General features: G+C 34.3%; 1 protein-coding gene across 4 annotated transcripts in view; it reads left to right on the top strand.

The window, feature by feature from the left end:
- Positions 1–27591, top strand: part of LOC128234965 (hemicentin-1-like) — a 57142-nt gene that overhangs the window by 17675 nt on the left and 11876 nt on the right. For 3 of the 4 annotated variants that reach the window (XM_052949617.1, XM_052949616.1, XM_052949614.1), the window contains exons 3-8: positions 3347–3658; positions 4850–5107; positions 5520–5780; positions 12766–13023; positions 14380–14640; positions 15919–16188. In XM_052949617.1, the coding sequence (XP_052805577.1) occupies positions 3347–3658; positions 4850–5107; positions 5520–5780; positions 12766–13023; positions 14380–14640; positions 15919–16188 (1620 nt within the window). The remainder of the gene's footprint in view (positions 1–3346; positions 3659–4849; positions 5108–5519; positions 5781–12765; positions 13024–14379; positions 14641–15918; positions 16189–27591) is intronic. The other variant, XM_052949615.1, reaches the window with a different exon arrangement.

Here is a 27591-nt window from a genome sequence, read left to right as displayed (position 1 = left end):
AACGGGGTTAAAATGTTCACTTAGATATGAAGGGGCCAATTTGGAATGAATCTTAAAAATATGACAAAGAGTTATAAAATCAACCCTTTTGTCCACAGGTAACCAGTTAAGACAATTAAACTGAGATTTTTCAATGTTGGACCTAGATTCTAAATTTAAAACAAATCTCATTAGTTTGTTTTGTGTGACCTGAAGCTTATTACGCAAGTCTTGGTTAACAGAATAAAACCAGATGGTAGAGGCAAAGTCTAGATGGCACTGAATAAGGGACATGACCAGTAACCTTTTTGTGTGCTGGGTAAGGTACTCGCGCTTCCTAAATAAGAATTTTAACCTTGTATTTGCCTTTTTCATGACCGACTTAGCCATGTCCTCAAAAGACAAGCAATTATCAATGGTTGCCCCTAAATATTTTACTGAAGTTTTACATTCAATTGGCAAACCTTTGCAAGTCACGTTTAGATTGCCTTTAGATTTAAGCCTCTGTTTTGACCCGAATAAAATAGTTTCTGTTTTACACAAATGCAGAGATATCTTATTACAGATAAGCCACTCACTAACAAGTTCTAATTCTTCAGAAAGGCTAGACTCTAAATCTTCTGTACTTTTGCCTGACACTAAAATTGCGGAATCATCGGCGTATAGGAGCAGCTTATTTCTGACAACAGCTGGCATATCATTCACGTAAATTAAAAATAAAAGTGGACCTAATATTGATCCTTGTGGGACACCACATGTGACCTTTGATTGAGAGGATACAGTACCAGAGACTGAAACAAGTTGGTGACGGTCGGACAGGTATGAGGAAAACCATCGTGTTGTTGACTCGTTCAGACCAATGGCTTAAAGTTTCATTAGAAGAATATTATGGTTGACCGTATCAAACGCTTTCTGTAAGTCTAAGAGCACCATGCCAACAAGATTTCCTTTATCCATATTAAAACGTAGGTAATCGGTCAAATGGATGAGGCATGTCTCAGTAGAATACTTGCGTCTAAAACCGGACTGTAAACTATACAGAAGTTCATTGTTTGTCAAATATTCCTCAACTTGGTCATAGATAACCTTTTCTAAGACCTTAGATATGATGTTTAAAATGGAGACTGGACGATAATTCCCAACTTCAGTTTTGTCGTTTTTCTTAAACAAAGGAACAACACGTGCAGACTTAAGGTCATCTGGTATGACTCATTGAATGATGGATAGGTTAATTATATGTGCAAGGGGGTTTGCTATAATGTTTGATGAGTCCTTAACAAACTTCGAGGGAATACCATCAAGACCAGTTGCCTTGTTGGAGCTAAGGCTGTCCAAGAATTTCGATACTTTACTTTCTGTAACTATTGAAAAGTGGCTATTACAGCTTTTTACTGTCTCAATATTTTAAGTTTTGAATTAAATCAAACTTTAATTTTAGTATCTTTTGTGGATATTTTGATTTGGGTCAGGATGTAAACCTTTAATTTTCAAGATAAAAGTAAATTTATCCAAAGAAACTCTGAAAATGTGATATGTTCAGTAATATTTCTGTCATTTCCCTAAATTGTCTTTGCATATCATTACTTGAATACTCAATTTTAGAGAAAAAGACACCATTTTTAATATCAAGTCTAAATGACTGTAAAGAATAATTGGTAGTATTCGAAATTACTTTAAATATATCAAGTGTCCGTTGGTGTTGTGTTTGAAATCTATTTTCATCTGTTCTTTGTAGATACTGTTTTTGACGTTTAACACCCGCTCTTATTTTAAATGTTGATCTATTGGTCTGGTGCTTTATTGAGCTGTTTTAATGATACTTGATGCAACTTTGGTTTCCAATTGTCGCTAAAAAGTATTCCAGTCTGTTTAACAAAACTTTTGTACCAAAAGGGTCGTTAGTTTAAACTGAAATATAATAATAATATTGCTTTATTCACTGCGCATACTTCACTTATCTGGGATTCGTTTTCAAAACGGTAGCATCTTGCCAGGATTGCTGTGCTTAAAACCTCAATAACATCACAATAACTTCCGTCAACAACTGAATCACTCACTAAATCAAAGTGAATAAACAGTGTATCTATACAATATGTTATGTTTGGCAATTAAGCCTGAAGTTCTGATTTTGTCTTGGATCACTATAACGTATACATTTGATAGAACATGTTTATTATATACATATAAATACTCTGTCAAAAACAATGCATTTTTTACTGAAAAATACAAATAATCGGACAAAAATCCCGTATCACACATTGTGGTTTTCAGTTCCGTATAACACACTAGACCCGGACTACTTTTTTAATCATACATGCTCGGTAATTTCCGCCAATTCGATTCTATTTTTAAATTGACCGGGTAACACAAACAAATCGTTGCAATAGTACTATTGTTCAGTTGTATATGGCAGCAGTTCTTAATAAAGTAAAGAAATGTTAAGCAAAAAAACGTTGGCAATACCGGCTCGATCGGATGACATCTCCACCCAAATTTATTTCAGTATCGCAAACCACATGTCCGAAGAAATTTCCACAGACACTTCAAAATACTCGGCACTTCAACTTTTAAATCACTATCAGCCACTACGACAAATCGCCGCAGAAAAAACTAACGTAGACGGATTCGTATAGTAGATAGTGATAGTGATTGAGTACCCAAAAAGTTATTAGTTCCATGAATAAATCTCACATTTAACAGTTCAACCCGACAACCGTTTACTTTTAAAAATGGCGGACGTTTACTTTCGAGTTAGTCAATTTATAAATGGCATCACACAATGTCGCGTGAATTGATTAATTCAAACGTCATTCATATTTTGTATTGTACATGTTTAATTAATCGTAACTGTTTAGTCTAGTTGCTTACGTTTTTGTGGGTTCGATGAAATCAAAACCTTAACAAAATTTGTTATTTTTATTCAGAAATCATTTGAGGGTATAATAAAATAAATATTTTGTAAGTCGGTTGATCCGTGGTGTTCTTGTTGCTTCGGTCTCGTGTGATACGGAGTCTTTCTCAAGCAACTCGAAGTGATTCAACACCACGGATCAACCGACTTACATAATAGTCCCTATGTATTCATGCTTTGCACATGAGAACCATTATAAATTTACTATAATTGGACTGAAACATAGATAAACATTACTTTTTCTCCTGTTTGCAAACACAAATCTATATTCTTATAGTACATGTTATTGTAAAATTCCTTAGGTATGTACTGGTGCACATTCGATGTTCGTTTTAATATAAACCCATTTAATATAAGATGCGAATAAGGCAATTTTGTTTCGTTGAAAGTGTCAATTAGTGGATTAAAGTACATGTTTGAGTGTATGTTGTAATCGCTAGACATTGTTGCTTGTAGGATCACCAGACCAGCCTTCCCTTTCGTCAAACAAGGACCCCTCAATCGGTGAGAGTGTCATTGTCACGTGCAGTAGTACCTCAACAACAACACCGAAAAACCACGGGCTTAGTTTGTCCTACACCTGGACGATATATGGTCAGACAAACCCTGCGGGAACACGTTACACATACTCTGCTTCCGGACACCAACTTACTATCTCTATTGTGCAAAAGACAGACAACACAATTGTATTGAAATGCTCGGCAACCGAAGTCGTAACAAACGGTTACACGTCGTCCGAGAGCTTGGGATTTCCCTTCAACGTGCTGTGTATGTATTATCTTTTTCGTTTGGTATACTCGAGTTTTGATTTGGAGGTTATGATGGTAGACAAAACAGCAATTTTATGACAATAAACAGCCAGAATAAGTCATGTTTCTAGAAAGACAAATACAGTCAGTATTTGTTTCTCATCGGGTGCCATATGTCCTACATACAGGCAAACATACATGTATTTAGATTTTTACTGACAAAAACATAACAAATACCAACGGTGTTGTACTAAAAAAGTGTACACCTTAACTTCCTTCCTTCAATGAGCTGCCTATCTGCAATGATGATTTTGATGATAATGCTGCTGCTGCTGTTGCTGCTGCTCCTGCTGCTGATTATGATGATGATGGTGGATGGTAAAAAGCGCTTTGAAATTGGGTTCAAACTTTAAAGCGTACGATGAATATCAGCAAATAAATGGCATAAGCTTTTAAATAAGTGTGTATTTCGAGACCTTAAATAAAAACTGCATATGTATTATGATCTTTTAATTCTGATACATGTTTTGGATGTTGATCTCGTTTTGTCTCAAAAATCATTCAACAAAACCAAGATCTTGAGAATAGTATGAGAAGGTTAACGCTGAACAATTTTTCCAAACCACGGGAAGCTTAATTTGGTCGATTCAAAAACAATTTGTTATACAGACAAATGAATACGACTTTGGCTTGGAATAATTTTAATAGAAGAAACAAATGTACAAATGCAAAATAGTTGATTCATATTATGTTTTCTAAATATGCTACTTCAGTAATTATAGCCTAATTATTTTAATACCGAGTCAAAATTATTATTCACATCTACAACGAGATTGACTTCTTGTCATGTAACTATATATCCGTCACAAACAAGTGTAAGCTTGAAACCCGCTTACGCTCTCTGTCAGGAAGGTCAGAAAATAGGTTTTTCTCCATGTAACGTGATTTTGGACGAGACAGTATTTATATGCGTTTTTTATAGCCATCAGTACAGATGGTGTTAGCTTTAGCCCTGCTGCCACGTTTTTTAAGAAAGCCATGACATGTATTCTTACTCCACTCGCGTGTCTGTAAACGAGGTTGAACATGTTTATATCTACTTCACTCAGTCCGGGGAATGCTATATTCAGTCCTGCTGCAATATCGTTTAAAAAAGCCATCAATTGCTATTGTCACGGCTGCATGTATGCTATATTTCTATTTCCATCAGACGGTCCAGACAGTGTCAGCTTTAGCCCCGCTGCCACGTCCTATGAGAAGGCCCTGAACTCTGTTCTTGACCCAGTCACATGCCAAGCTGACTGTAACGGGTGCAGTTTCTCGTGGTCACGAGAACATACTACCATTGTTAACACAGGTGTGCTTAGTTTGAAGACGCTGTCAGTGGACAAGGCTGGCCAGTATACGTGTACGGCATCTAGAACCGGGGCTGCACGAAGGGACAAAACACTCAGTATTGCAGTCATACGTGAGTGGAACGTTCTTGAAAGTACTGTTAACTTCCCTCATGATTTATAAAGTGTAGTAATCGAATGTAAGCGAAATCATTATGCATGGTTTAAATTGCAGTTTTCAATTGACTCCACTGCTGTTGGTCAGATCATTACAACTAATTCTTCTGTGTGGTATCACTTTGTAATCAGAAACAACTTAAGCGAATAAATCATACGATAAACAAAATAAATTGCACTGTTAACATAACAAGAGCGTTCATGTTTCTGTACGATCGTAATAGTTTGTATGCGGATTTAAAATACATCTCATAACATCTTACTTCTTGTTTAATCGATAACAAGTAATGTCGGAAATAGAAACACTTTCTATTTTAAGATTTAAAACGCGAAAAACTGTAGTTAGTAAAACAATATATTTCCTATCAGACGGTCCGAGTAGCGTGTCTTTAATCCCAGCTGACATCCTTTACACCGTTGGGATTGGTCGGGCCATAGGTACAGTAACCTGCTCAGCGCATTGTTGGCCTTGCTCCTACACTTGGACTGGGCCCGGCTCGTTTTCATCATCAGAACCAACCATTAGTCTACAAGGTATTACAAACTTGTCGGTCGGAAGGTACACGTGTACTGCAACCAATGAAAGGTCGTCGGTCTCCAGCTATGCCTACTTCGATGTTAACGTTCTCTGTAAGTATGTTTTCTATTGTTTTATATTTTAGATAAGCGATACAAAAAGTGAACCTCAATCGTATTACAATTTTACTTCTACCCTCATTACTAAAAACGCCATTCACATATTTTTAAGATATAATTAGTCTTATCACATTTTATAACTACAAGTGTTACAACAATTTTAACCTCTCATTCTTCGTAAAACTTAAGTACTTCTTCTTTCTGTCACCCCCCCCCCCCCCCCAAAAAAAAAAAAGAAGAACAAAAAGAATTAAATAAAATAAATAAAAAATATCAAAATATATATAAATATAGATAAATATAATAAAATCGGGGAGCATATCGATGCTGTTTGTAGACAGTTCGATTTTCCAGCCTCACAATATATTATGGCAAACACATAACACGTTGACCGAAGAAATTCTATTAATACAATACCTATTTGCCATATAAATAAACGAAGGACAAGAAGCCTCGCATTTATTCAAGGCCAGGCACAAAACACCACGCTAAAAGTAATCAAACCTTGCACAGGTAACATAATATCGTCAGTAGTAGTGGTAAGGTCGTAGTGTAAACCAGTTGTTACAACAATTTAACTTTGGGTCAATATCACATAAATGGGTCAACATATTTGCATTATAAATCCTTAGGCGATGAAAGGATTTCAATATAACCCATATCCATTCCTCTGCATAATAACAGTTTGCAAAACAGATGACATACACATATTAATATTTTCATAATTACTATTTCTTTCTGGCGTTTAACATGTTTGGGTCATACATTGTTTCCAACTAGAGTCATGGCTTTGTTAACTTTATTTGTATAGTATTGCTTTAAATCATAAACTTCTCATACATTTATATATAGAGATTTTATTTATATTTGGTTACTTCCAACAGAAGCTGATAAGAAGAGTAAGCATGTAAATAGATTTACTGTTAACTTAGACACTATCTTTACGGGCTATAAGCAATCATTGTAAAACAATTACTCGCCCATAGTTATGCAAGTTATAACTTAAATAACCATGCGAGAATACATTTTCAATTGTATTTGAATCCAAATGTATATCCAGATGTTACGAGCAGTGTTCCTCATGTTATAGGCTAGCTGAGACAAGAACAAGCTTCTTATCCGCCATTGTAATGAAAGCCATGGCCACATATGCGTCACTGTTAGGAAGCTATGACCATTCAATTGTATAAATGTACCACCGTACGGGTATCAAAATGTAAACCATTAACACACCAATGCAATGAAAGCGGAGATTAATAGGGCATCACAGTTTTGACAGCCACTCTGGCATCTCATAAGGGAGGTGAAGGTAACTTTCAAACACCTGCTATGGAAGCAAATAACGAATCACTATAAATACAGTGAAAGTCAATAGAACATGTTAATCATTAGCACACCTAAGTAAGGGGTAACCATATTACTGACAGACCAATATTAAACGAGTCAAAACTTTCCACAATTGTGACTTTGTTTTCCAAAAAGTGTTATTTTAAGGAAAAACCACCATTATATACACAAATATCATTTATTATATCACTTCAAAAACCTTCAAAGACAAAGTTACATATGTGTATTATTTATGTAACATTGATTCAAACGAAGGTGTGTATTTAAGTGTGGTAGTACATGGGAATCATTCGGATTGACAATATTCGTTAGTGTTATGAAATGAAAAATAGAAGCGGTCGCTTACAAAATGGATAAACATTTCTTAAGCGTTTTCTGATGAACAAATTAAAATGGTATGAACAAATGTGCTTGAAATATATGTTGTACATATTACATCCAACAATACAGATTTTTGACTTTACTCAACAAACGAATCGATACTTTGTTTTTAAAGACATGGTTTGGGTTTTCTCAGAACACTGTTGATGGCCTCAGACAAATGGTAACCTAGGCATTAAAAATCACACTGAACATTGGCATACTTTTTATTACGATAAGGGCTCTGCATAAAACGTCATATAACTTATATCATAATATATTAATTGTCATTTTTGATGTATCCAAACCTTAGACGTTTTACAACTATTATGCTCAATGCCAGAGTGTAAACATACAGCACCCAATACTGAAAATCATTCCGAAGAATTCTACTGCTGATATTTGTTTATATTAAAGAAATAGCATTCTTTTATTGATGAAGATGATTCATGAAGCTACTCTCGGACTATAAACATACATGCGTTTGATGTCCTGGTGTTAATATTCAACCCAAGATCACGCGAAAAAGCTGATAACGAGGCTAACCTGATTGTTGGCTACGCAACGTGACGAGTGTCAACGTTTTTATACTGGACTATACTAGTACATAATTAATATATTTCTTGCATACCTTAAAATTTCTACTAGTTAACAAAATGTCGTAAGTTTATGAACGCTCGTGCGCTGTTGTTCACTGACGACATGAATACTCATAGGTCATTTCTTCTCTAATACATTGCATAATTTCTAAAAATAGTATTAATCGCATTTTGTAAACCTGTATCTGGCAATAAAAAAGATCCATTCAAATTCTTTTAAAATGGGATTATTTTTATTTTGTAGCACTAAATAGATGAATAAAAAGAGGCGAATTGTTGCATATGAGTCGTTAAACATAGAGGGTGCCATATATAATATTCCAGCGCGGTCACATTCACTGGAAAAGCCTGTAAAGTATGCTTTAAAGAAATTCAGGGAAATGTCGTGACATAGCTTAGTTCATTATCGATGGTTGAACATGATTTTTATTTAAATATATGCTCAGAAATGTATTAAGAAACGACGTGATTCACATGACCTGTACCCCTATCTCCTTGTATGTATATGCATGCGGTCTAAACTCATACAGTGTTTACATACACGAGTAAACTAAAGACATTATGTCAGACTCGAAGCATAAATTTAAATGCATTTCCTATTAACTTGGATTTTGTTCTAAATAGTAATGTTCTGTTCTAAAAGAAAACAAAATAAACTTATTGCGATGGACAGGAGTGATGGACATTATACCGCGGATGTTAACCTTCAACCAATTAACCGGTATATTTCGGTTAACCAGTATATTTTACAGCCCAATTCCAAGGCAATTTTATGTTGTCGTAAGAACGCATAAATATCTTCATGACTACGTTGTCGCACTGCCTGTATATGGAGATTGAACCTGTCAGTGGTAATTGGTATCAGAATTACTTGTACAACCAATGAAACCAGTGCTATGTTTCTGCACTGCGAATGCATGCCATATTCGTATTTAGAAATTATCGATCAACGGCGTACTTTGACCTGTTTCCACTCTGCATGGACATCGCACAAATACATCATAAATGATCGTAACATTTGCTCGGCATCTAAAAATTTAGTTTCGGTGCTTTATAGTACTCATATTAATTAAAATATTAATGTTGAGTACTGATATCCGAACAGATAATACTATTTTTCAATTTAATGCAAATATTTCTATTACAGAATGTATGAAGGTAGTAGATAAAGCTAAATAGAGTGAGCTAAATGGAGATAGAATATCATATAGAATAAATAGATTTACCTCTTCAGTATATGATAAAAACTGTACATTTTTAATGGTCGATAAAGCTATATGGTCGAAAATCAAGATTTACTGGATGACGAGCATTGCCATTTTTAAAAAGGTGCAGAAGACAAATTTCTAGTCTTACTAGAATTACTGAATGAAAAGATCGGTCATGGTGTTATTTTATGGTAAAAATTTCCCGTATACGAGACGAAACGATATAATGGTTGCAGGTATTGAATGTATATGGATAGCATTCTTTCTAAAACGTCATCATAATATGTTAATTTGTCTATTCAGTCGTCCCCTAAACACATGAACTGTCTTAAATCTGAAGATCGAGGAATCATTTGATATAGTTATCAATACGTGTTCCTCAAATATTACTATAGTTGAGTTTCCACTCTGAATACATCTCATCAAACACCGAATCGGGAATTAGCTTCATCCTTATAAACACTATGTGCTTATTCCTTAGCGGCGTAGAAGATCCCTGGTTCGATCAACAAGCTTGTCATTGTCCAATATTAGTGCGTTTTTTTAACATTTCATAACCGAATCTCGTTTCTTATACTCGTCTAATATGGCACTATATCAATACAAATGTACTGGTTTTGGTATAAATTTTGCTTGCTTTGACTGCTCATATTACATACATTACGGGACTTCTCATTCCCATCACATATACTTAAATGTGATAAACACTTCATTCCTAACAGAGGAGTAACTATCAGACCCCAAGCACCTAGATGGCTTTATTCAAAACATTAAAAAACATATTTCTAAGAAAAAATTCTAAACATGGAAGCCAAACGCCTAAACATACCGTCCCCTTGGAACAATTTTAGAGACTTAAGGAATGCTATAATTTCATTTATAAGAGTAGCAAAGACGGCGAAAAACGAGAAAATTTCCCAAAAGCCTGCCCGACCATGGTTGGTGTTCTATTGTTAATTTTTTTTATCTCCAAACTTTAATACACATTCTATCCCTCCCTGATATTTTTATGATTCTCTATATTATTTCGTCCATCAAACCCTTTTGTAGGAAGCAAACACTGAACCATCATCTAAAATATACGTTATTTTTTATGTTTTTCAGTTCAATTTCCCTGACAACGAAGATTTATTATGCTCCATGCCTCCTTCAGTCACATTGGCATACCCTGTCTGTAACCTTTTCATTGTTCGAGTTCGATTGGTACATTTCATGACTCGTGAAAAATTTGCTAACGTGTGTCCAATCCGGAATAAAAAGGACTATCTTGCTATTATATTCTTTGATCCAAATTTTGAAAAAAAGCAATCCATCTACATCATTATTATAACTTCTTGAAAAACAGTACTCTTACCTACTTTTAGACTGGTTTAAGAACGTATGGTTTCACGCTGAAAGAACTAGCGGCAATTTATAATACGTAATGTGTTTCGAGTTGCTTTATATCACCAAAGCACCTGTATGCGTGTGCGACTCATGTCCAAACTGCATGCTTTAGGCATTCGTGAAAATATACTCGTTTTGCTTGCTAGATTCCTAAATAGTAGGAAACAACAAGTTACACTTCAAGATTTCTCATCTTTCCTTCATCTAATATGAGCTGATGTTCCACAAGGATCAATATTAGCCACGCTTTTATATCTCGCATACGTAAACAACATAGTCCGTACTATCGACGCGTCTATCTTTTTTACTGATGATACAAGCTTGACCATGATTATTGCCGGCCCTGTGAAAACTGGTTCTATTCTGACCCTGATCCTTAACAAAATAGTAAATGGGCAATATTTGGTTTGTCTCATGTAATCCTATTTTTATGATAAACTCCAGACAACTTCGACGGCCACTTCATACCCCTTTGTTTATGCTTACTCATAATATTTCTGAAATCTATTAAACAAACATGTATGCTCCTTTCAAATGACTGTTGTTGTTCTTCCCATACAAACTATATCAAAGAGAATGCGTTTGATTGAAGGTATTGGTCTCTTTAAAATATGAATTTGATCCCAAAAACAGTAAAACTAATCTACTTTTAAATGCCCGCTTCTAGAATATGACAATATTATTTTTGACACCATACTGCAATTGAAAAACAAGATTTAGATAAGATTCATCACGATGCGTCATAGATTGTTACCGGTATAACGAAACTGGTCTGAATTTAGGAGCTATACAATTACTCAAATGGAAGGTCCTATCGGAAGGTACAAAATATATGAGTCCGCCTTGACTTCGAAACATGGCAAATTAAGGTTCTTGTTTGTGCTGTATATTTGTATTCGTGTTTTGCTGCTATTCTGAATATGTTTCATAGCTTATTTTATTTTATTTATTATGTCAAGAATAGTTTCAACAATAAAATATATCTTTTTTTTATTTGTTTAATAGAAAGTATTTTTCCTCAAACACTCCAAAAACACAAATAATATCGTTTTCTATACAGATTTATAATCTTGAAGCAATGAGTTGGTTTTGAACATTCACAAGACAAGAAGATAATAAAAATAACTTTTTCATATTGAAAAAAGTTGATCTTTATAACTTTCAGCTTTCGGTATTTATTTTACAACAATTATCCACAGGTGCAGTTTTCATTCTAAGAAAGCATTCGATTCTTTAACGAATATTTAAAAATAATAATAACTTATTCAGATAAGATTGTTCTGTAAGCTTCAGATTGATTTACTAATATATTTACATGCATAAACGGATTGGTTTAATCTTATTGACATGACTATTATTTTTACTACGACTTACACTGTTTTGTGCCCAATTTGTACATCGTACCGGTTACAATTTTAAGTGGCAATAACAGTTTATGAATATTCAATAAGTTTAAATATTTTGGCATTGTAATTAACGATTATCTACGAATATTTTTATTTTTTGTGACTCCAAAAACTGAGCGCTAACCGTGTCCTTCTAACTTCTAAGTGTAAAATTGTTCGGTGACATCTTATGACGTTCAAAAGACCTTAGAGATGAATTTATGATCAGACACAAGCTAATGTTTAATAAAAATGATCCAAAATCTGCCTTTCGTTTTTGAAAATAGTGCGCAGGTTAAAATGAAAATGAAATCATAATTATCCGACGATAGTGTAATGATACTGCTTTGAATAGTAAATGGAGTATATTTTTAAATGACAACTCTCCGTAGGCTATGACCTTGGGCGAGTTAGTTGCTCATTCGCTCGATTGCTTGCTTGCTCGCTCGCTCGTTCGCCCGAACGTCCGCCCGCCCACCAGCCTGCTCGCTCACTCACTCACTCACTCACTCACTCACTCACTCACTCACTCACTCACTCACTCACTCACTCACTCACTCACTCACTCACTCACTCACTCACTCACTCACTCACTCACTCACTCACTCACTCACACACTCACTCACTCAATTTTAATTTTCTAATTGATTTTATTTATTTTTATTACTTATTTTGGATTCATATATGTTTTCAGACGGACCAGATAGCATAACTTTCAACACATCCTTATCTACTATAAGACAAAAGGAGGGCTCATTGTTTCTGCCAGTTGAATGCCAGTCCGATTGCATTGGCTGCACGTTTACGTGGAACAAAGACGGTGTTCCGTTAACAAGAACAGCTATTTTGGATCTGGCTACATTACACAAATCAGAGGCTGGTGTTTATTCGTGCACAACCTCAAGGGAAGGAGCACGCTCAATGAACAAACAACTTGAAATCCAAGTTATATGTAAGCCTGTAACGTTTTTTCTACACAAACAAATCATTACAACAATTGTTGGATCATTATGAAAAAACATATTTTTTTATTGTTGAAAATACACACTTAAAACTTCTCTCTTTTATTTTAATGAAGTATTGTACAAACCGCTTCCGAACTCCTTAGATCGTTTTAGTAGTTAAGATTATGATAAACTACATATGACATCTATATACATCAATTCGGAACGTCAATCGTATATGGAACGTTGTTTGAAGCTGTGTGTTTGTTTGTGTTTGTGCTTTTACTACTGGGTTTTGATGTGTTATACATTCGACAGCTTATATTCTTTTCCGTTGTATTGTAAACTTTATGAGGGCTGTCCAGAATGTCCATGCACCAACGTCCTATGTTTAGTTTCTGGCGTGATTATCAATTTGTTTTATTATAAAAAACTATTGTAACAGCTACTCAACTAAAAAAACCCATATTGAATGATTTATCACGAACCATAGTCAACTGAGCAGAGCACTTATATCTGATGACATAATATTGTTTTAAATGTTTAAGCGTGTACATTCATTTTTTGTTCTAGTCCTTAATTTAACACTCATCTCTGATGGAATTATTGAGACTGGTCGAAAAATACAAATAACATTAAATACTCATTATCATACACTATTTACAATGTAAAATGTTCTTATCTTCTTCAAGTTTGCCATTTCCCCAAAAATCTAAAATACTTAACAAATTATGTTATATTATTAGCATTTGCAGATATTCGTCTAACCGCTTCATATGACGTTTTAGACAACACATCTTACAAGCAAATATATTTTTTCATTAGTGTTTGGCCAATTGCAGTTTTATATATGCATGTATAATAGAAAGTAGATAGTCGATAACCATTACATACTAATGCTCAGTTGCCGAATAGTTTACTTTTTGAAAAAAGTGATGATTAATTATCTAAATTGTAAATGATGACTGATTTTTTTTAAAATTTAAATATAATGATTGATCGCATTTTTCGTGCGTTCGTTATGGTTTCTCGGTTGCCCTTTTGTGTTCATACAGCATGAAAGAGACCTTTTATGTTTCAAAAACATTGAAGTAATTGATGCAAATGTAAATGCAAATACATCACATTTTGTTCCAAAAAGGTCTGATGAAATTCAATGTGCTCTGTAAATGGCAAGGTATTGTAGCTATGACATCAAATAACTGGTAAAGATGGGTAGGGCTTGTCAACATCAGTATTGGTTTGACATCTTATCCATATGTTCAGCCAACACACTATTTAAGGCTGTAAAGCCTTGAGCATGAATTTTCCGGACAGCCATGGTATATATTAATTAATTATATTATATTTATAAATCTATGTAGATGGACCTGATCATGTAGCTGTCCTTCCGGCCAATACCCTGTATGTACTGAACGACGGAAACACTATGGACAGCGTAGTTTGTTCATCTGACTGCTTCCCGGAATGTTCTCTTATGTGGGTACCGTCTCTGTTAAGTAACCAAGGAAACCTCAGTCTAGGCGTCCTACACAAGGAGTCTACCGGGGTGTACACATGTGTAGCAAGTAACCCGGAATGGAGTGAGAAATATGTTAATGTTACCATTACAGTCCGGGTAAGATGTAAGTTGAAGCTTATAGATACTTAAATAAGAAAATAAAAAGGAATGATAATAACGAACTAAATATGACTAATACTTGATTAATGCAATAGGACTATGAAGTAGAACAATACTGTAGAAGGTTATTCTTAACTTATTAATAACATATTTTTTCAAAGAATAATATGTTTTGCTTTTGGTACACTGTCGGTGATAGACGAGACAAGATGTGTTTCGGATCTGCGAACAGTGTTCAGTGTTATGTAAATATATCTCTATACCTTAAAGCACACAATACACGAGGTCAATGCCACTTTTTAGATTTTAATCAATTACCATTACTCGTTGGATCTTATTGATCAAATAGGGTATTGTTGTAAATATAGAAAATAACATATCACTTTTTTTTTCAATTAATAGCTACGTGGCTAAATACTCCCTGTTAAAAATAAAAAGCCAAAATATCGCTTTTCATTTTTATCTTAAATAAAAAAAAATCAACATAAACAAAGACGAACTTCAGTCGGCGGGAAAAAGAAAGGGACGAGCTATGTTCTGATTTTTTTAAAGTTTGGAACGACATCCAGAATGTTTTAAAAGACTTCTTCAATCGCAGAGTAGACTCACTGAATACTTGATAACATTTTTGAATACTTTTCAAAATGTTCAGATCTCTAAATCTTTACATAAATTATTAAGAATGCGTGATTTAAAAACACAGCAATACAATTTTGCAAACCTTAGCCGTTGATGTTGACTTCAGAATGTGCAACAGAATTAGGATATCCTTCTACAATTATAGTAAACAACACACAATCGATACTGATACAAACACAAATTTGGATGTATTTCATGAAAAACTAAAAATGTGCGAAAAAAGAAAGTTAACATTAATGGGTAATCAAACTGTTGTGAAAACGTATGCATTACCACGAAAGACATCAATTCACTGTACTAGCAAATCCAGATTATCTATTCTTTTTAATTTTTTAGGGGAATTACTAGTGTGTGTGCGCGCGTGTGTGCGTGCGTGTGTGCGTGCGTGCGTGCGTGCGTCAAAGGGATTGCATATATGAAATGAACGATATCTTTATGAGCAGAAACGAAAACCATAAACATTCTGTATGAAATATCTATTACAATGGAGTTGGCATTTTCATCGATATTTATTATCAAAACCACACTATTTGTCAAGGAAAGTTGTTCCTTTGAACATATTTTAGAAATGTAATCCATCTACATAAGTGATAATAGTATGTTATTTTCCAGGAAATGAATTTAAATGTCAATCTGTCTGCAGATGGCCCGGACAGCGCACTTCTGAACGTTGCTTCTCCTTTCACCGTGACGGAAGCGGAATACATTCAAAGCCTCGAGTGTACTTCCGACTGTTGGCCTGGTTGTCGACTGAAATGGATGAATGCTGCAAATGTTACATTGCAAAATACTGGCACACTCGCTCTTGGAAAAGGTACTAGGGTCAAATCTGGATTATACGTATGCGTCTCCGAAAATAACGCCGAAGAATACAAGAAGATAGCCCATGCCTCATTGATGTTGATAGTCGAATGTAAGTGTTGTCACTCAGTTTGACCTGACCATACAGCCCTTAGTACACCATATTTTGCCAAGTTATACATGTATAACTCGCAATTGGAGGTAAATCTACTGTAGCGTTAGAGCTGGCTATATTTTAATTATGTAAGTTACAGTTGACAAACAAGTAGGTGAATGAGAGCAAATGACAATGAATCGCATATTTATTTAAAGTAATAATTATAAAATGACGGAGCTCACGGTATGAAATAGGTCGTATAATCTAAAAAGGGAGGGGGAGAGGTGGTATCAATTGCGAAACAGAGAACTTCCTTCGCGATACGTGCATCTAATCACTCTTGATTATTACTGCGAAATTATACTATATTATACTATATGCAAAGTGTTTTACCTATTTACCAGTATTTGCATCAAACAAATCCTTATCGCAATTCCGTCTACTTGCACAGGACGGATTTGTTTTGAAATGGGTGGTCAACAAATGTGAATTTTGATAGCGTAATATGTTAAGTATGGAACCTGCTATATTCATTATGTAATAATTAATTTTGAGATCATCGTTAAAGGTATCAATACTTTCAATAAAGAGGTGTATTGCTTTGTTTTCCAATGAAGGTTATTTTTTATAGTATATTTTTAAAGATTTTTGGCTTTCCAATCTTGGTCTGATTCTTGACAAAACCGTATTTGGTATTGTCTTAGAAGTAACCGCACTTCTTATTCGAGTTGTAACGTTGTTTGGAAAGATATAACACTTACTAATTGGCCCTCCACCCATAGCTTATTTCAATAACACCAAAGCTGATGATGGATATCAAATCTCTACATAAAAACTACTATTTGTACCAGCTGAAAAAGCAGCCAATAATGTAATCATAGTTTGACGTTTATATTATGTTAATACTATCATTGAAGAGTTACAATCTTCTTCTTGGACGTACATTTCTAGCCAACTCGACGAACAAAATACGGCTACATGTATGTACACTTAGCACTACTTTCTTTCAAAAGTGCAACCACTATGAGCCTGAAAAAAAGACGTACAGGAGATGGAGCCAGTATTTTTCTGTTTTTTAAACCATACTGGGCGCGTGCATGCCGGACACCAAAATTTCATCAGAGCGGGACGACATTGCGTTCGGTAGTTTTCGTCATCGCCAAATCGGCCGTTTCCGTGAAGAAAACAGTCTCATGAAAATTGAAACTACGAGATGCGAAATAGCGCCCCTGTAATTATCAAAATAGTTCAAAGTATGCTTATAAACAATTACTATGAAATTACTATGAAAATGTTTGGTAAACAAACAAAGACAAATAAATCATAGTTGTCGGCGATATATATTTTGTATTTACTTGTTCATTAAAGATATTCATACGCAATGTTTACCATTGTAAACGAAGGTCACTATTCTGACAGTTGATTCTCCAGAAGTTGTTATTATGGATTTTACACTACTAATTAAATGCTTGACAATTGCTGATAGGATAGAATTGCAAATAAATTTATCCCTGTTGGATTACCGATTTAATTACGACCATGGATTACACCGGTACACATAGCAGAGCCTGTCACGTACATGGAACAGGTATGATTATTTTGTAAAAATACTATTCAGTAAATCATAAAATGAAAGTATCAATCTCATAATCTTATGAACATGCTGTTGAACAGTTCAGAAATCACTATGGTTGAGTGAAATGTTGTCACTGAAAAGATGGATGGGATGTCTATGAGCCACAACCATGGCTGATTGAGAGGTTTAGACTGAGATCAAAGGATGGGAATACCTTTCAATTATCAACACGCTGGTTGAGAGATTGAAACTAAAGAGATATATAGGAATTGTGTGGCAAGGGAACTCTTGTGCCATGCAACACCACTTTATTAAAAATAAATGGACGGTTGCGGTCTGCCACCATATATTTGTGAGTGAGTGTGACTGTAAAGATGAATGGTTTTACTTTTATCCAGTGAGAAAGATTGTCAATACAGAGTGTGGTAGGGGCGACCCCTCGTGCCAAGCAACACTATGGGGGATGAGAGAGCTAGCGGGCTGACACCATAGATGTGTGAGGGATTGTACAAAAAAGATGGATGGGGAGAGTTTCCCATCTTGCAATGCAATACCTTGTTTGTGTGACAGACTAAAAGGCGGACGCGGAGGGTGCGGGAGGGGTGTCCCCTCATGCCAAGCAACACTATGGCTGAGTGGGAAATTGTGACTTGAAAACGTGATAGGGTGGACTGGGTGCGGATCTTACTACAATAATGAGCGATCAGGGATACTTTTTTATTATTTGACATTTCTTATGTACATGTATCCCTGTAACGCTACAACTCTACCATTTAACACCGGGCGAAATAATATATAGTAATATTATGCATTGATGTTGAATAATAATGACATAATTGTTCAATATACATGTATACCCGACAGTGATCTAAACTGGATTGAATTTGTCATTAGAGTCGTTATTTTCACATAAATATATTCTGGGTCACAAAAACCGTTCCAAACTATACACAACCTATCAGTTTCCCCCCAGATTTACAGATATCGGGATATTTGATAATCAAACGACACATGTAAGTGTTTCATGATACCTGAACATGTTATTTGGCAAAATGAGATGAATAACTATGTGTTTAATTGTAATTAATAGTATTTTCGTAGAAACTTGAATTTATAAAGGAGATAATTTTGAAATTGTGCCTGCGAGGAATCTCTGCCCAAGGACCGTTCGCTACTTTTTGCTGGAATGGTCGACGTCACGAGTCTGCCATAGTAAACATATCGTCTAAAGACTCGTTGACGGCTATTTAGGGGGACTAGATGCGGATTAACATCATGGCCATTTCAGATATTATGAAAATAACGATGGATAAGAAGGTGTCAACATTTGTCGACAAACAGCAGGGCTGAGAGATTAAAATGAAAAATATTGATGGGAATGGTGTGGCAAGGTTGTCCTGCCAAGCAACAGCATTTAAAATGTAACAGAGAGTAACTTAAAGGTTGGACGGGGATGGTGCGGGAGGGGTCTCCCCTCCTGCCAAGCAAAACCATGGTGGAGTGCGAGATTGTGATTAAAAGATGAATGGGTGGTTGCAGGCCATTTGTGTTTCTGTGGGCCTCAGATTGTGTGAAATATTGTAACTAATTACTCTGTCCAGTGTGTCGGAGAGGCGACCAATCCCGCCAAACACCACCATGGCTGAGTGAGACTCTGAGTTGCGACTATAACCATGGATGGGAAGGGCTGTTCTCTTTCCAAGAAACAACATGGCTTAGTGGGAGAATGTTACTAAAATCTGCTTAATTTACAGGTGTACCCGTATCTTATTAAGATGTGCACCTGTATATGCATACGCGCTGTTTTAAATACAGTCGCACCTTTAATTTAAAACTTTAAAATGGTGCACCTCTTTCATAAATACACATGCACCTCTTTATCATACACCTCTATATTTAGACCGGCATGCCTTTTCTTAGACCTGCTGATGGTACGTCAAACTGTACTGGCTTGCTCAGACCCAATCTCATGGTCAAATTTGTTATAAATAGCCATTGTGTCAAATTTCCTGCTTGTTTAAAAAGTTTAAAAGTCTAAATGAGATGTCTCAGACACCATTGCCGACTGAAAGAAGCTTGCGTCGTTCTTGGTAAAGACTGTAAAGGCCGTCTGCCATTCACTCTTATCTGCGTGCGATAAGGCCCGAGTTTCTTGATAAATCTTAAGCGTAACTGGCTTAAATATCTTAGTTAAAATAACTAAATTTCATTCTGAAACTTGATTTTACAAAACAAGAAATAGTTTATATTGATAGAGTAAAACATAATTTCATTGTATAGTCGAGAAACTCATTAAATCTTAATAAATATAATGAAACTAGTGTGCTTAGCTTGAACCAGTTATAAAATATTTCCATCATTTTGGGCAAAGATACATGACGTACATGTACATACAGTGATACTAATTAATGCTTAGCAATATGTTTGGTCATAAAGAAGTTGTGTTACTATAGGACAATTAGATTTCTGTGTTAAATACTTGCAAATGGGATATGTCAGATTAGCACAAATTACAAACTTTTTTTCTGTATTTAAGAACGCATCCATGCCACCTGGTTTTGACATTACAACTGTGGACTGATGTTCAGCAATGCAGGTATTGCCTTTTTATGTTAAACTGGAGGCAATAAGTTTGGAAATTAACTGGTAATTTAAAATAATTGTTGTCTTAGGCCAAATTTACATATTTTTAACAAAGGTGACTTCATTTGTTAGTGTAATAGCCACTTCAAATCATCTGTGTCAATGCGAACACATTGACCCTTGGGTATTACTTCATTTTCGTATTAATCTGTTTCAGATCGGGATCCATCACTTCATTACCGTATTCACCAGAGACGTTTAATCCAGGATACCAGAGTGGCATCTGGGAATGATCACTTCATTACCGTATTCACCAGTAAGGTTTTATCCAGGATACCAGAGTGGCATACGGGAATGATCACTTCAGTACCGTGTTCACCAGTAACGTTTTATCCAGGATACCAGAGTGGCATACGGGAATGATCACTTCATTACCGTGTTCACCAGTAAGGTTTTATCCAGGATACCAGAGTGGCATATGGGATCGATGACTTCAGCACCCTATACCAGAGTTGCATAAGTGACCTGTGATCGATGACTTCAGTACCATAATCAACAAGAACGTTTAAGCTAGGAGAAAATAATTGCATATGCACCACAAAGTGTTCACAAAAGAGCATCACAAACTGTAGTAAATATATTTTTAATTTTAATTAATAAGTGAAATTGGTTAAATTTTATGAAAATAAAATCATTTAAACACTAGTGTTGTTTTATTGAAAGTGTTTGTAAGAAGATATTTATTTACTTTACTTCGCATATCTTCAGTCTGCAGTTATGCTTATTTATTATCACTTATTGAAAACAAGTTTTTAAACATCGGGCACAAATGTTATTTGTCAGTATTGTAGAATTACCATTTCATGTTTTTGTACCATATCTTTTTTAGCTGATAAACAAGTTCCTGATTCCATTATATTTCAATTTTTTATATATGTTAAATTTGTGTATTGGCACAAAAGAAGTTATTGAATGTTCATTTTTGAGTAGTATAAAATAATGTGAAACCGCTGTATATAATGCTGGAACTAACAGTGTTAAAGTAGTAATTTCTGAACAATTAAGTGTATATGCACGCAACAATTCATCTTGCATTGCTATCTCAAAGCATATAGTATTAAACTGAATGAGCTAATGTAATCATAATCATAGTGCATTCTTGTTCTGATTATGATGTGAACTGTTAAAGGGGCTATACACCGTATGATGAAATAGCGAAAAAAAAAGAATTGTCGAAAACTTACATAATCTTAGTATCGATGTATACAAAAAAATGCATTGGAACTAACTAACGGAAGTACCACAAAGTATGTATACCTAGAAGAATTAATTCTTATGCGTGATTGGCTAGTCTATGTTATCACATGTATTATCAAGTAAGGAATATATCTTAAATATTCCAGACTTATAACGTTAACCCTCGTAGCACAGTGGATACAACACTGGACTGCAATTTTGGCGACCCAGGTTCAAATTCGGTCTCTGACTTGATTTCTTTTATTATTACTTATGTTTCATGGATTAATCTAAAAAAAATGTTATAGATGTATTGTTGTTCAATGTTTATAATTCAGTTTAATGCCTCATACTTTAAATATTTAAATATGTTCATACTTTTTACATACATTGTTATATTCAATGATTTCAACGTCAACTTCAGGGAATTTATATTCATTTCAAACTGCTGAGGGGTTCAAACCATTTTTCCGGGTAATTTGCAGAAGCTTAAAAATCTAAAATATAAACAATGCTTTCTTACATATTAAAATATTTAAGTACAGGTTGATTTTTAGATAATTGTAAAGTCATTGATAATTTATTTTAAGTTAACTCAATCTGTTTTATTTATTTTGTTATGTTCAAGGTATGAATCATTATTTTGTACTATTACGTGCTTGTATGATATTCAGTATTGGGTAAATTAGTATATTTATTGTATTTGTATTTATGCGTTTTCTCGACCATTAAAATATTCAATTTCTTTTGCATTGCCTTTACCCTTCTTGTGATGCACCTTAATGATCTTATTGGTCATAGTCATAGTCGTGGTATGTCCTATAAAATCATTTTACCTTTTACACTTGTTTACCTAGGAAAAATGTACAGCATTACCAGTTTCTGTAGTTGATAACATACCTAGAGCCCGTCTAAGGCAGTGCCTTATTTCATATTAAAAATCATATTGATTCTATTTTTAATTTTTAAGTTGTGTTGAATGATGATCATCAGAATATTCCTACAATGCACTGGTTCCCTAAAATGCATAAAAGTCCGTATTAATCACAATTTATAGTTAATTCCATTTGTCGTTCTACTAAACAGGTTTCAATTTTACTTTCATCCTGTAAAGTTTATGAGAATTCTGCAATTAATTTCTTTTGGCCTATTGATTTGTTTTACGTTTTAATTAATAAATTGAAAAAAAGACGATATAAGGTGTCAGTGCTAAATACTTATGATCTTCAACGCTTCATACATCTACAATATTTAGTTACAAACAAATTAACTCCTATTATCGAAAAAACTTTTGCTAGGGAGAAAACTACTTATATGGCAGTTAACGATAAAAAAGCTTTCTTTACCAATGATCGCTCAGATAAATATAACATGCACAGATGTCATTGAGGTATTAACTTTTGAACTGAAAACTTATTTTCTAAAATTCGGCAAATGTTTAAATAAGCAAATAATAGGCAATTTAATGGGTGCCAACTATGTACCTTGACTTGCAGACCTCTTTTTATAATGCTATGAAAGTTAACATATGCTGAAAATAACTAAGTCTGAAGATCTACTCCTTGTTGTTAAGTTCAATAGCGTTTTTAAATATATTGACGATATTCTTAGTTTGGATAATCCGGTATTTTCAGATAATATTTAATCGATAAACCCTTCACCATTGTAACTTATGAAATCTTATACAATTTCAAAGCATCCTATTTATATCTGCAACTCGAAGTAAGGGAAGATATATTGAATATCAATCTTTCTGATTAACGTGATGATTGCAATTTAAGAATATAAGAATAATTAATTATCCTTCTTTAGATGGAAATGTTCTTAGTTCACCATCATTTTTTATTGCACAGTTGATTTGCTAGAATATGTACAGATGTCAAAAATCTCTGCTCTCGCTATAAACTTTTAACGGAAAAACTTCTAAAACAGGGTTTCAGATATCATAAATTAAGGAAAACTTTCTCAAAATTTGTTAATGGTCATTATAATATCATATCAAAGTAAAAAACTAGTATTAAATCGCTGATTGCTAAAAGAATTGCACATCCCGATTTTTTTTGGTGATGTTTTAAAAAAAATCGTAAAATAAAATGTTCCCAGCAGGTAGTTGGGCAGATAGACTCAGCGAATTGCTTGGATTTTATTTAAATTGTTGATGTAACGACAATACTTTGAAGTACTTGCCTTCTAGATTTTGAAGATGGATTTCTCAAACAAAATATAAGGTTAAATATAGCGTCCTAACATAACTAAACTTTCAGTCCTTTGATGTTATGAAAATTTTGCATATTCAAGTTATCTTTAAAACCGTCTTTGGCTGGCTAGAAATGTTCCGGCATGTGACGTCTTTTCTTCAAATATTTAAAGTAGGTAATCATTTGGAAGAAAAGTTTAGCTAATGCATGTCGTTTTTATTTTTAATTGTGTGATGCTCATAGTTTCAAACAATAACTGCATCGTATCTTTGAAAAGTTTTTGCTTTAGGTAATCTGAATGGTATTTCTTCGTCTGCAGATAAAGTTGGGATCCCTTATCATTGAAATAGTTTGGGTTTACCTATTAGTTAATTATTATTTGTTTTAATATTAAGTTATCTCAAGTTAATGCATACTTTGATACGATTTACATTTTACCTTTTTATTTTATTCAGGATTGTTGGGATAAGAGTGAGGTTTGTGCACTGGTTTAAACCCCCAGCAAGTTCTCATTTTACTGACCGTTCCGAGATGGAACCTAACACTCCTTGATAAACATACCAAACATTTTATATAATATACATGCACTGCTGTGCTTCTTGTGGAGATTTGTGCTGTTGTTTCATGTTTCTTGTTTGTGATTTTTGTATTTGTGTTCTATGTCTGTGGCGTTTACCCTGTGTCATTAATTGGGTTTATTTTTAAACTTTTGGCTACTAAGCTTGTTTCTGTAATGTTTAACATAGATATTGGACATATAAATTACGTCATGAGACAAGTTACAAACGCTTGCGTCTGCCTGAAGTAGCTCATGAACTCGATCATAATAATTAATTTTATCATATATGGCTTGTTTGCAATATTATATCCAAGCAAAGAAACAAGAATAGTTTACTGACGGAATATAAATTTAATGAACATCTTGGCCTTTATACATCGCATGATTCACCTGAGGTGTATGGTAGACCTGGTAAGTCAACTCTCCGGGAAATTGATCTTGGACGATTGTAAATGCGTGACATTTTGAACGAAAATTAGGAAACCTACTTAACAATTATGGTGTTTAAGTATCCCTTAAGGGCCAGCCAAACAAATATTATCCAACCCTCACATTTGGTGTTTAACAGACAGTAAATTATAGTTATCGTCGTCTACGACCCGAGCAAGGTTTTAAATAACTTCACTTGTGTTAAAATTATTTTGAAATACCATTTATGAGGTTATTCATGAAGACCATTGTTATCATTTTAATTAATGTTGGATCGCTGTCTCGTTGTTACTTACAAACACATTGTTGACCTAGTTTAGTAAATAGGAAGTCAATTCTGTGGTTAACTCATGAAAACATAGTGCAAAAAACATACTACTGTTTGACGGTCAAACAACAGAACTTTACGGGGTTTTTTTTTTCTGAAATTTTGGATCTGTATCAAAATATTAATTAACCAATAAAACTGAACAATGTGATCTGTCTAAAATATAATGTAAACCATGACATATTATTTAAACGTAATGCACATATTGTTAAGCCTCAAAAGTCTAATATTAAACTTCAACAAATAATATTAAATATAGGAGACACTAAAATTATAAAATTTAGTTACCCAGTTACTGCAGCGTCCGATTTTTAACATGCCATTTCAGTTTTTTATTTAAAATAAAAAAGTAATAACTGCGTAAGCAGCGTTTTAAAATGGTGTGTAAAACCGGAACATGTTGTCTAAAACAGTATATTGAAAATAGACAAAATAAACCATGCAATACATTCAGCAGTTCCTCCACCGTATTGTAAAGAGTGACAGGGAAGCAACAGGTTTATGGCAAATTAAAATCATTTTGACCGTTCATTAAAATGATCCACTTTCGCTCTAGGAAATCGTATCGATAAAAGTTTCATCAAAGATAATCTTGATGATTATAGACAACGTATTTATGAGAAATTGATCAATGAAATAGTGTTTGCTGAGTGAGCATGGATTAACGGTGGTAATTCACTTAACTTAGTATATCATGCACATTTGAAACGTATTGACAAATAACAACGCTTTTCGCTCATATTCTATAAATGATATCAGAGAAACAATTCGACCGAAACCGGAAGTGCTGTAAAAATCTAATAGTACCGTTGCTATATATAGCGGCCATATTTAATGTTTAAAAAGTTAGTTAATAGTTTGTTTCTACATTTGATAAATTATCATTATTTGCGTGTTATAACTATCGGTAAACAAACGTTAAAAATAATACATCAACTGCGGGTACGCACCACACATTATACTCATTCATTACGCATGATGAACCAATGCATTCATTTAAAATATTTCATCATATTTAAAATACACATAGATAATTGTACCAGCTTGTCTGATATGAAGAGTTTCTGACTCATGCACATTGAAAATGACGTGAGAGTCAGTTAATCTTAATGAGTAAAAGAGGGATGATGAAATCACATATAGACAATCATGTTCAGTTTATTATTTTGTTATAGTTCTAGTTAATGACCAGGGAGGGTCAGGTGCTTGTCTTTTTTATTAGCGTTAAAAGCAACGTGATTAATGACCAACCAAATAAAACAAAACACTTTAAATGAGACACATAAAATGACGGTCTTATTTCACATCATATAATAATGTATTATTATAAACGTATGTATTATAATTTTCTTATGAAATATAGCACATTGTCCCGTGCTATGAATGATGAGGATGAATGAGGATTTTAACCATCTATGCGCCAGTTGTAGGCTGCACTTTTTTAGGTCTCAATGTATTGTGATTTAGCAGCAAAACCAATGCTGGTATTTGACTGAAAATTGTCATGAAAATACATGATTGTGACAGGAGTGCATATATGTGGATTTTTAATTTGCTTTCGTGTTAATTTCAACTTAAAAAAACAATACCATAGATTCAAATTGGATTTAAATCTGAGTGTATTTTGCCCTCAGCAATGATGGGTGAACACATGTCATGGATTATTCAGTACAGTAGCTGTGATTTACACATAATTCAACAAGCAACAACGGTTAGGCCTAATCCATCCATAATGGCAAGACTGAAAGAGTGTATCGAGGTAACCGAGGGGGAACTTCTAGAATGAGACGTATCTGGGACACAAATCAGGGAGTCAAAATCAGCAACTTACAAGCCCTGCCTGAACAGATCCCCGCTATTATAACTGTACCCAGTGCAAAAGTACCCACAGGCAATGTGAAAAATCAAAACAATGTGAAGATTATGTGTTCTAACATTAATGTTGTCAAAGGCCAGACTAATGTAAAAATATGTTGCCTGAACTCAAGATCTGTGAAGAACAAAACTCTGGCTATAAGCGAATATATCGTTTCTAATAATCTTGATATACTTGCTGTGACTTAAACATGGCTCGGTACATCGGTTGATGAAGCATGTATCGGTGAACTTGTACCCACGGGCTATCAGGTAAAACATGTCCCTCGCTGTGGGAGGTGTGGAGGGGTTGTGGCACTTATATACAAGTCCTCCATAGACCTCCGTATTGTGGAATCAAGCCGTGATAGTGATTTCTCTAGGTTTGAGTTCATGGACTGAAACATGACCATAAATGGCTACGTATTACGTATATCAGTGATATATAAGCCTCCACCAACACAGAACAATGGTTTCAAGACCAGCGACTTTCTTGAACAAGAATGGCAAGTGTTTCTATGAAGATATGCAACTCAAGATAAGAACGTCATTATTGTATCTTAACTTCCATCTAGACAAACCTGCTGACAGGGATTCTGCCAGGTTCATCAGTGTCCTTGACTCATGAGGAATGCAGCAACATGTCTGTGAACCC

The sequence above is a fragment of the Mya arenaria genome, chromosome 5 (genome assembly GCF_026914265.1).
Source record: "Mya arenaria isolate MELC-2E11 chromosome 5, ASM2691426v1".
Taxonomy (NCBI): Eukaryota; Metazoa; Mollusca; class Bivalvia; order Myida; family Myidae; genus Mya; species Mya arenaria.
This window is presented reverse-complemented; position numbering and strand designations above follow the sequence as displayed.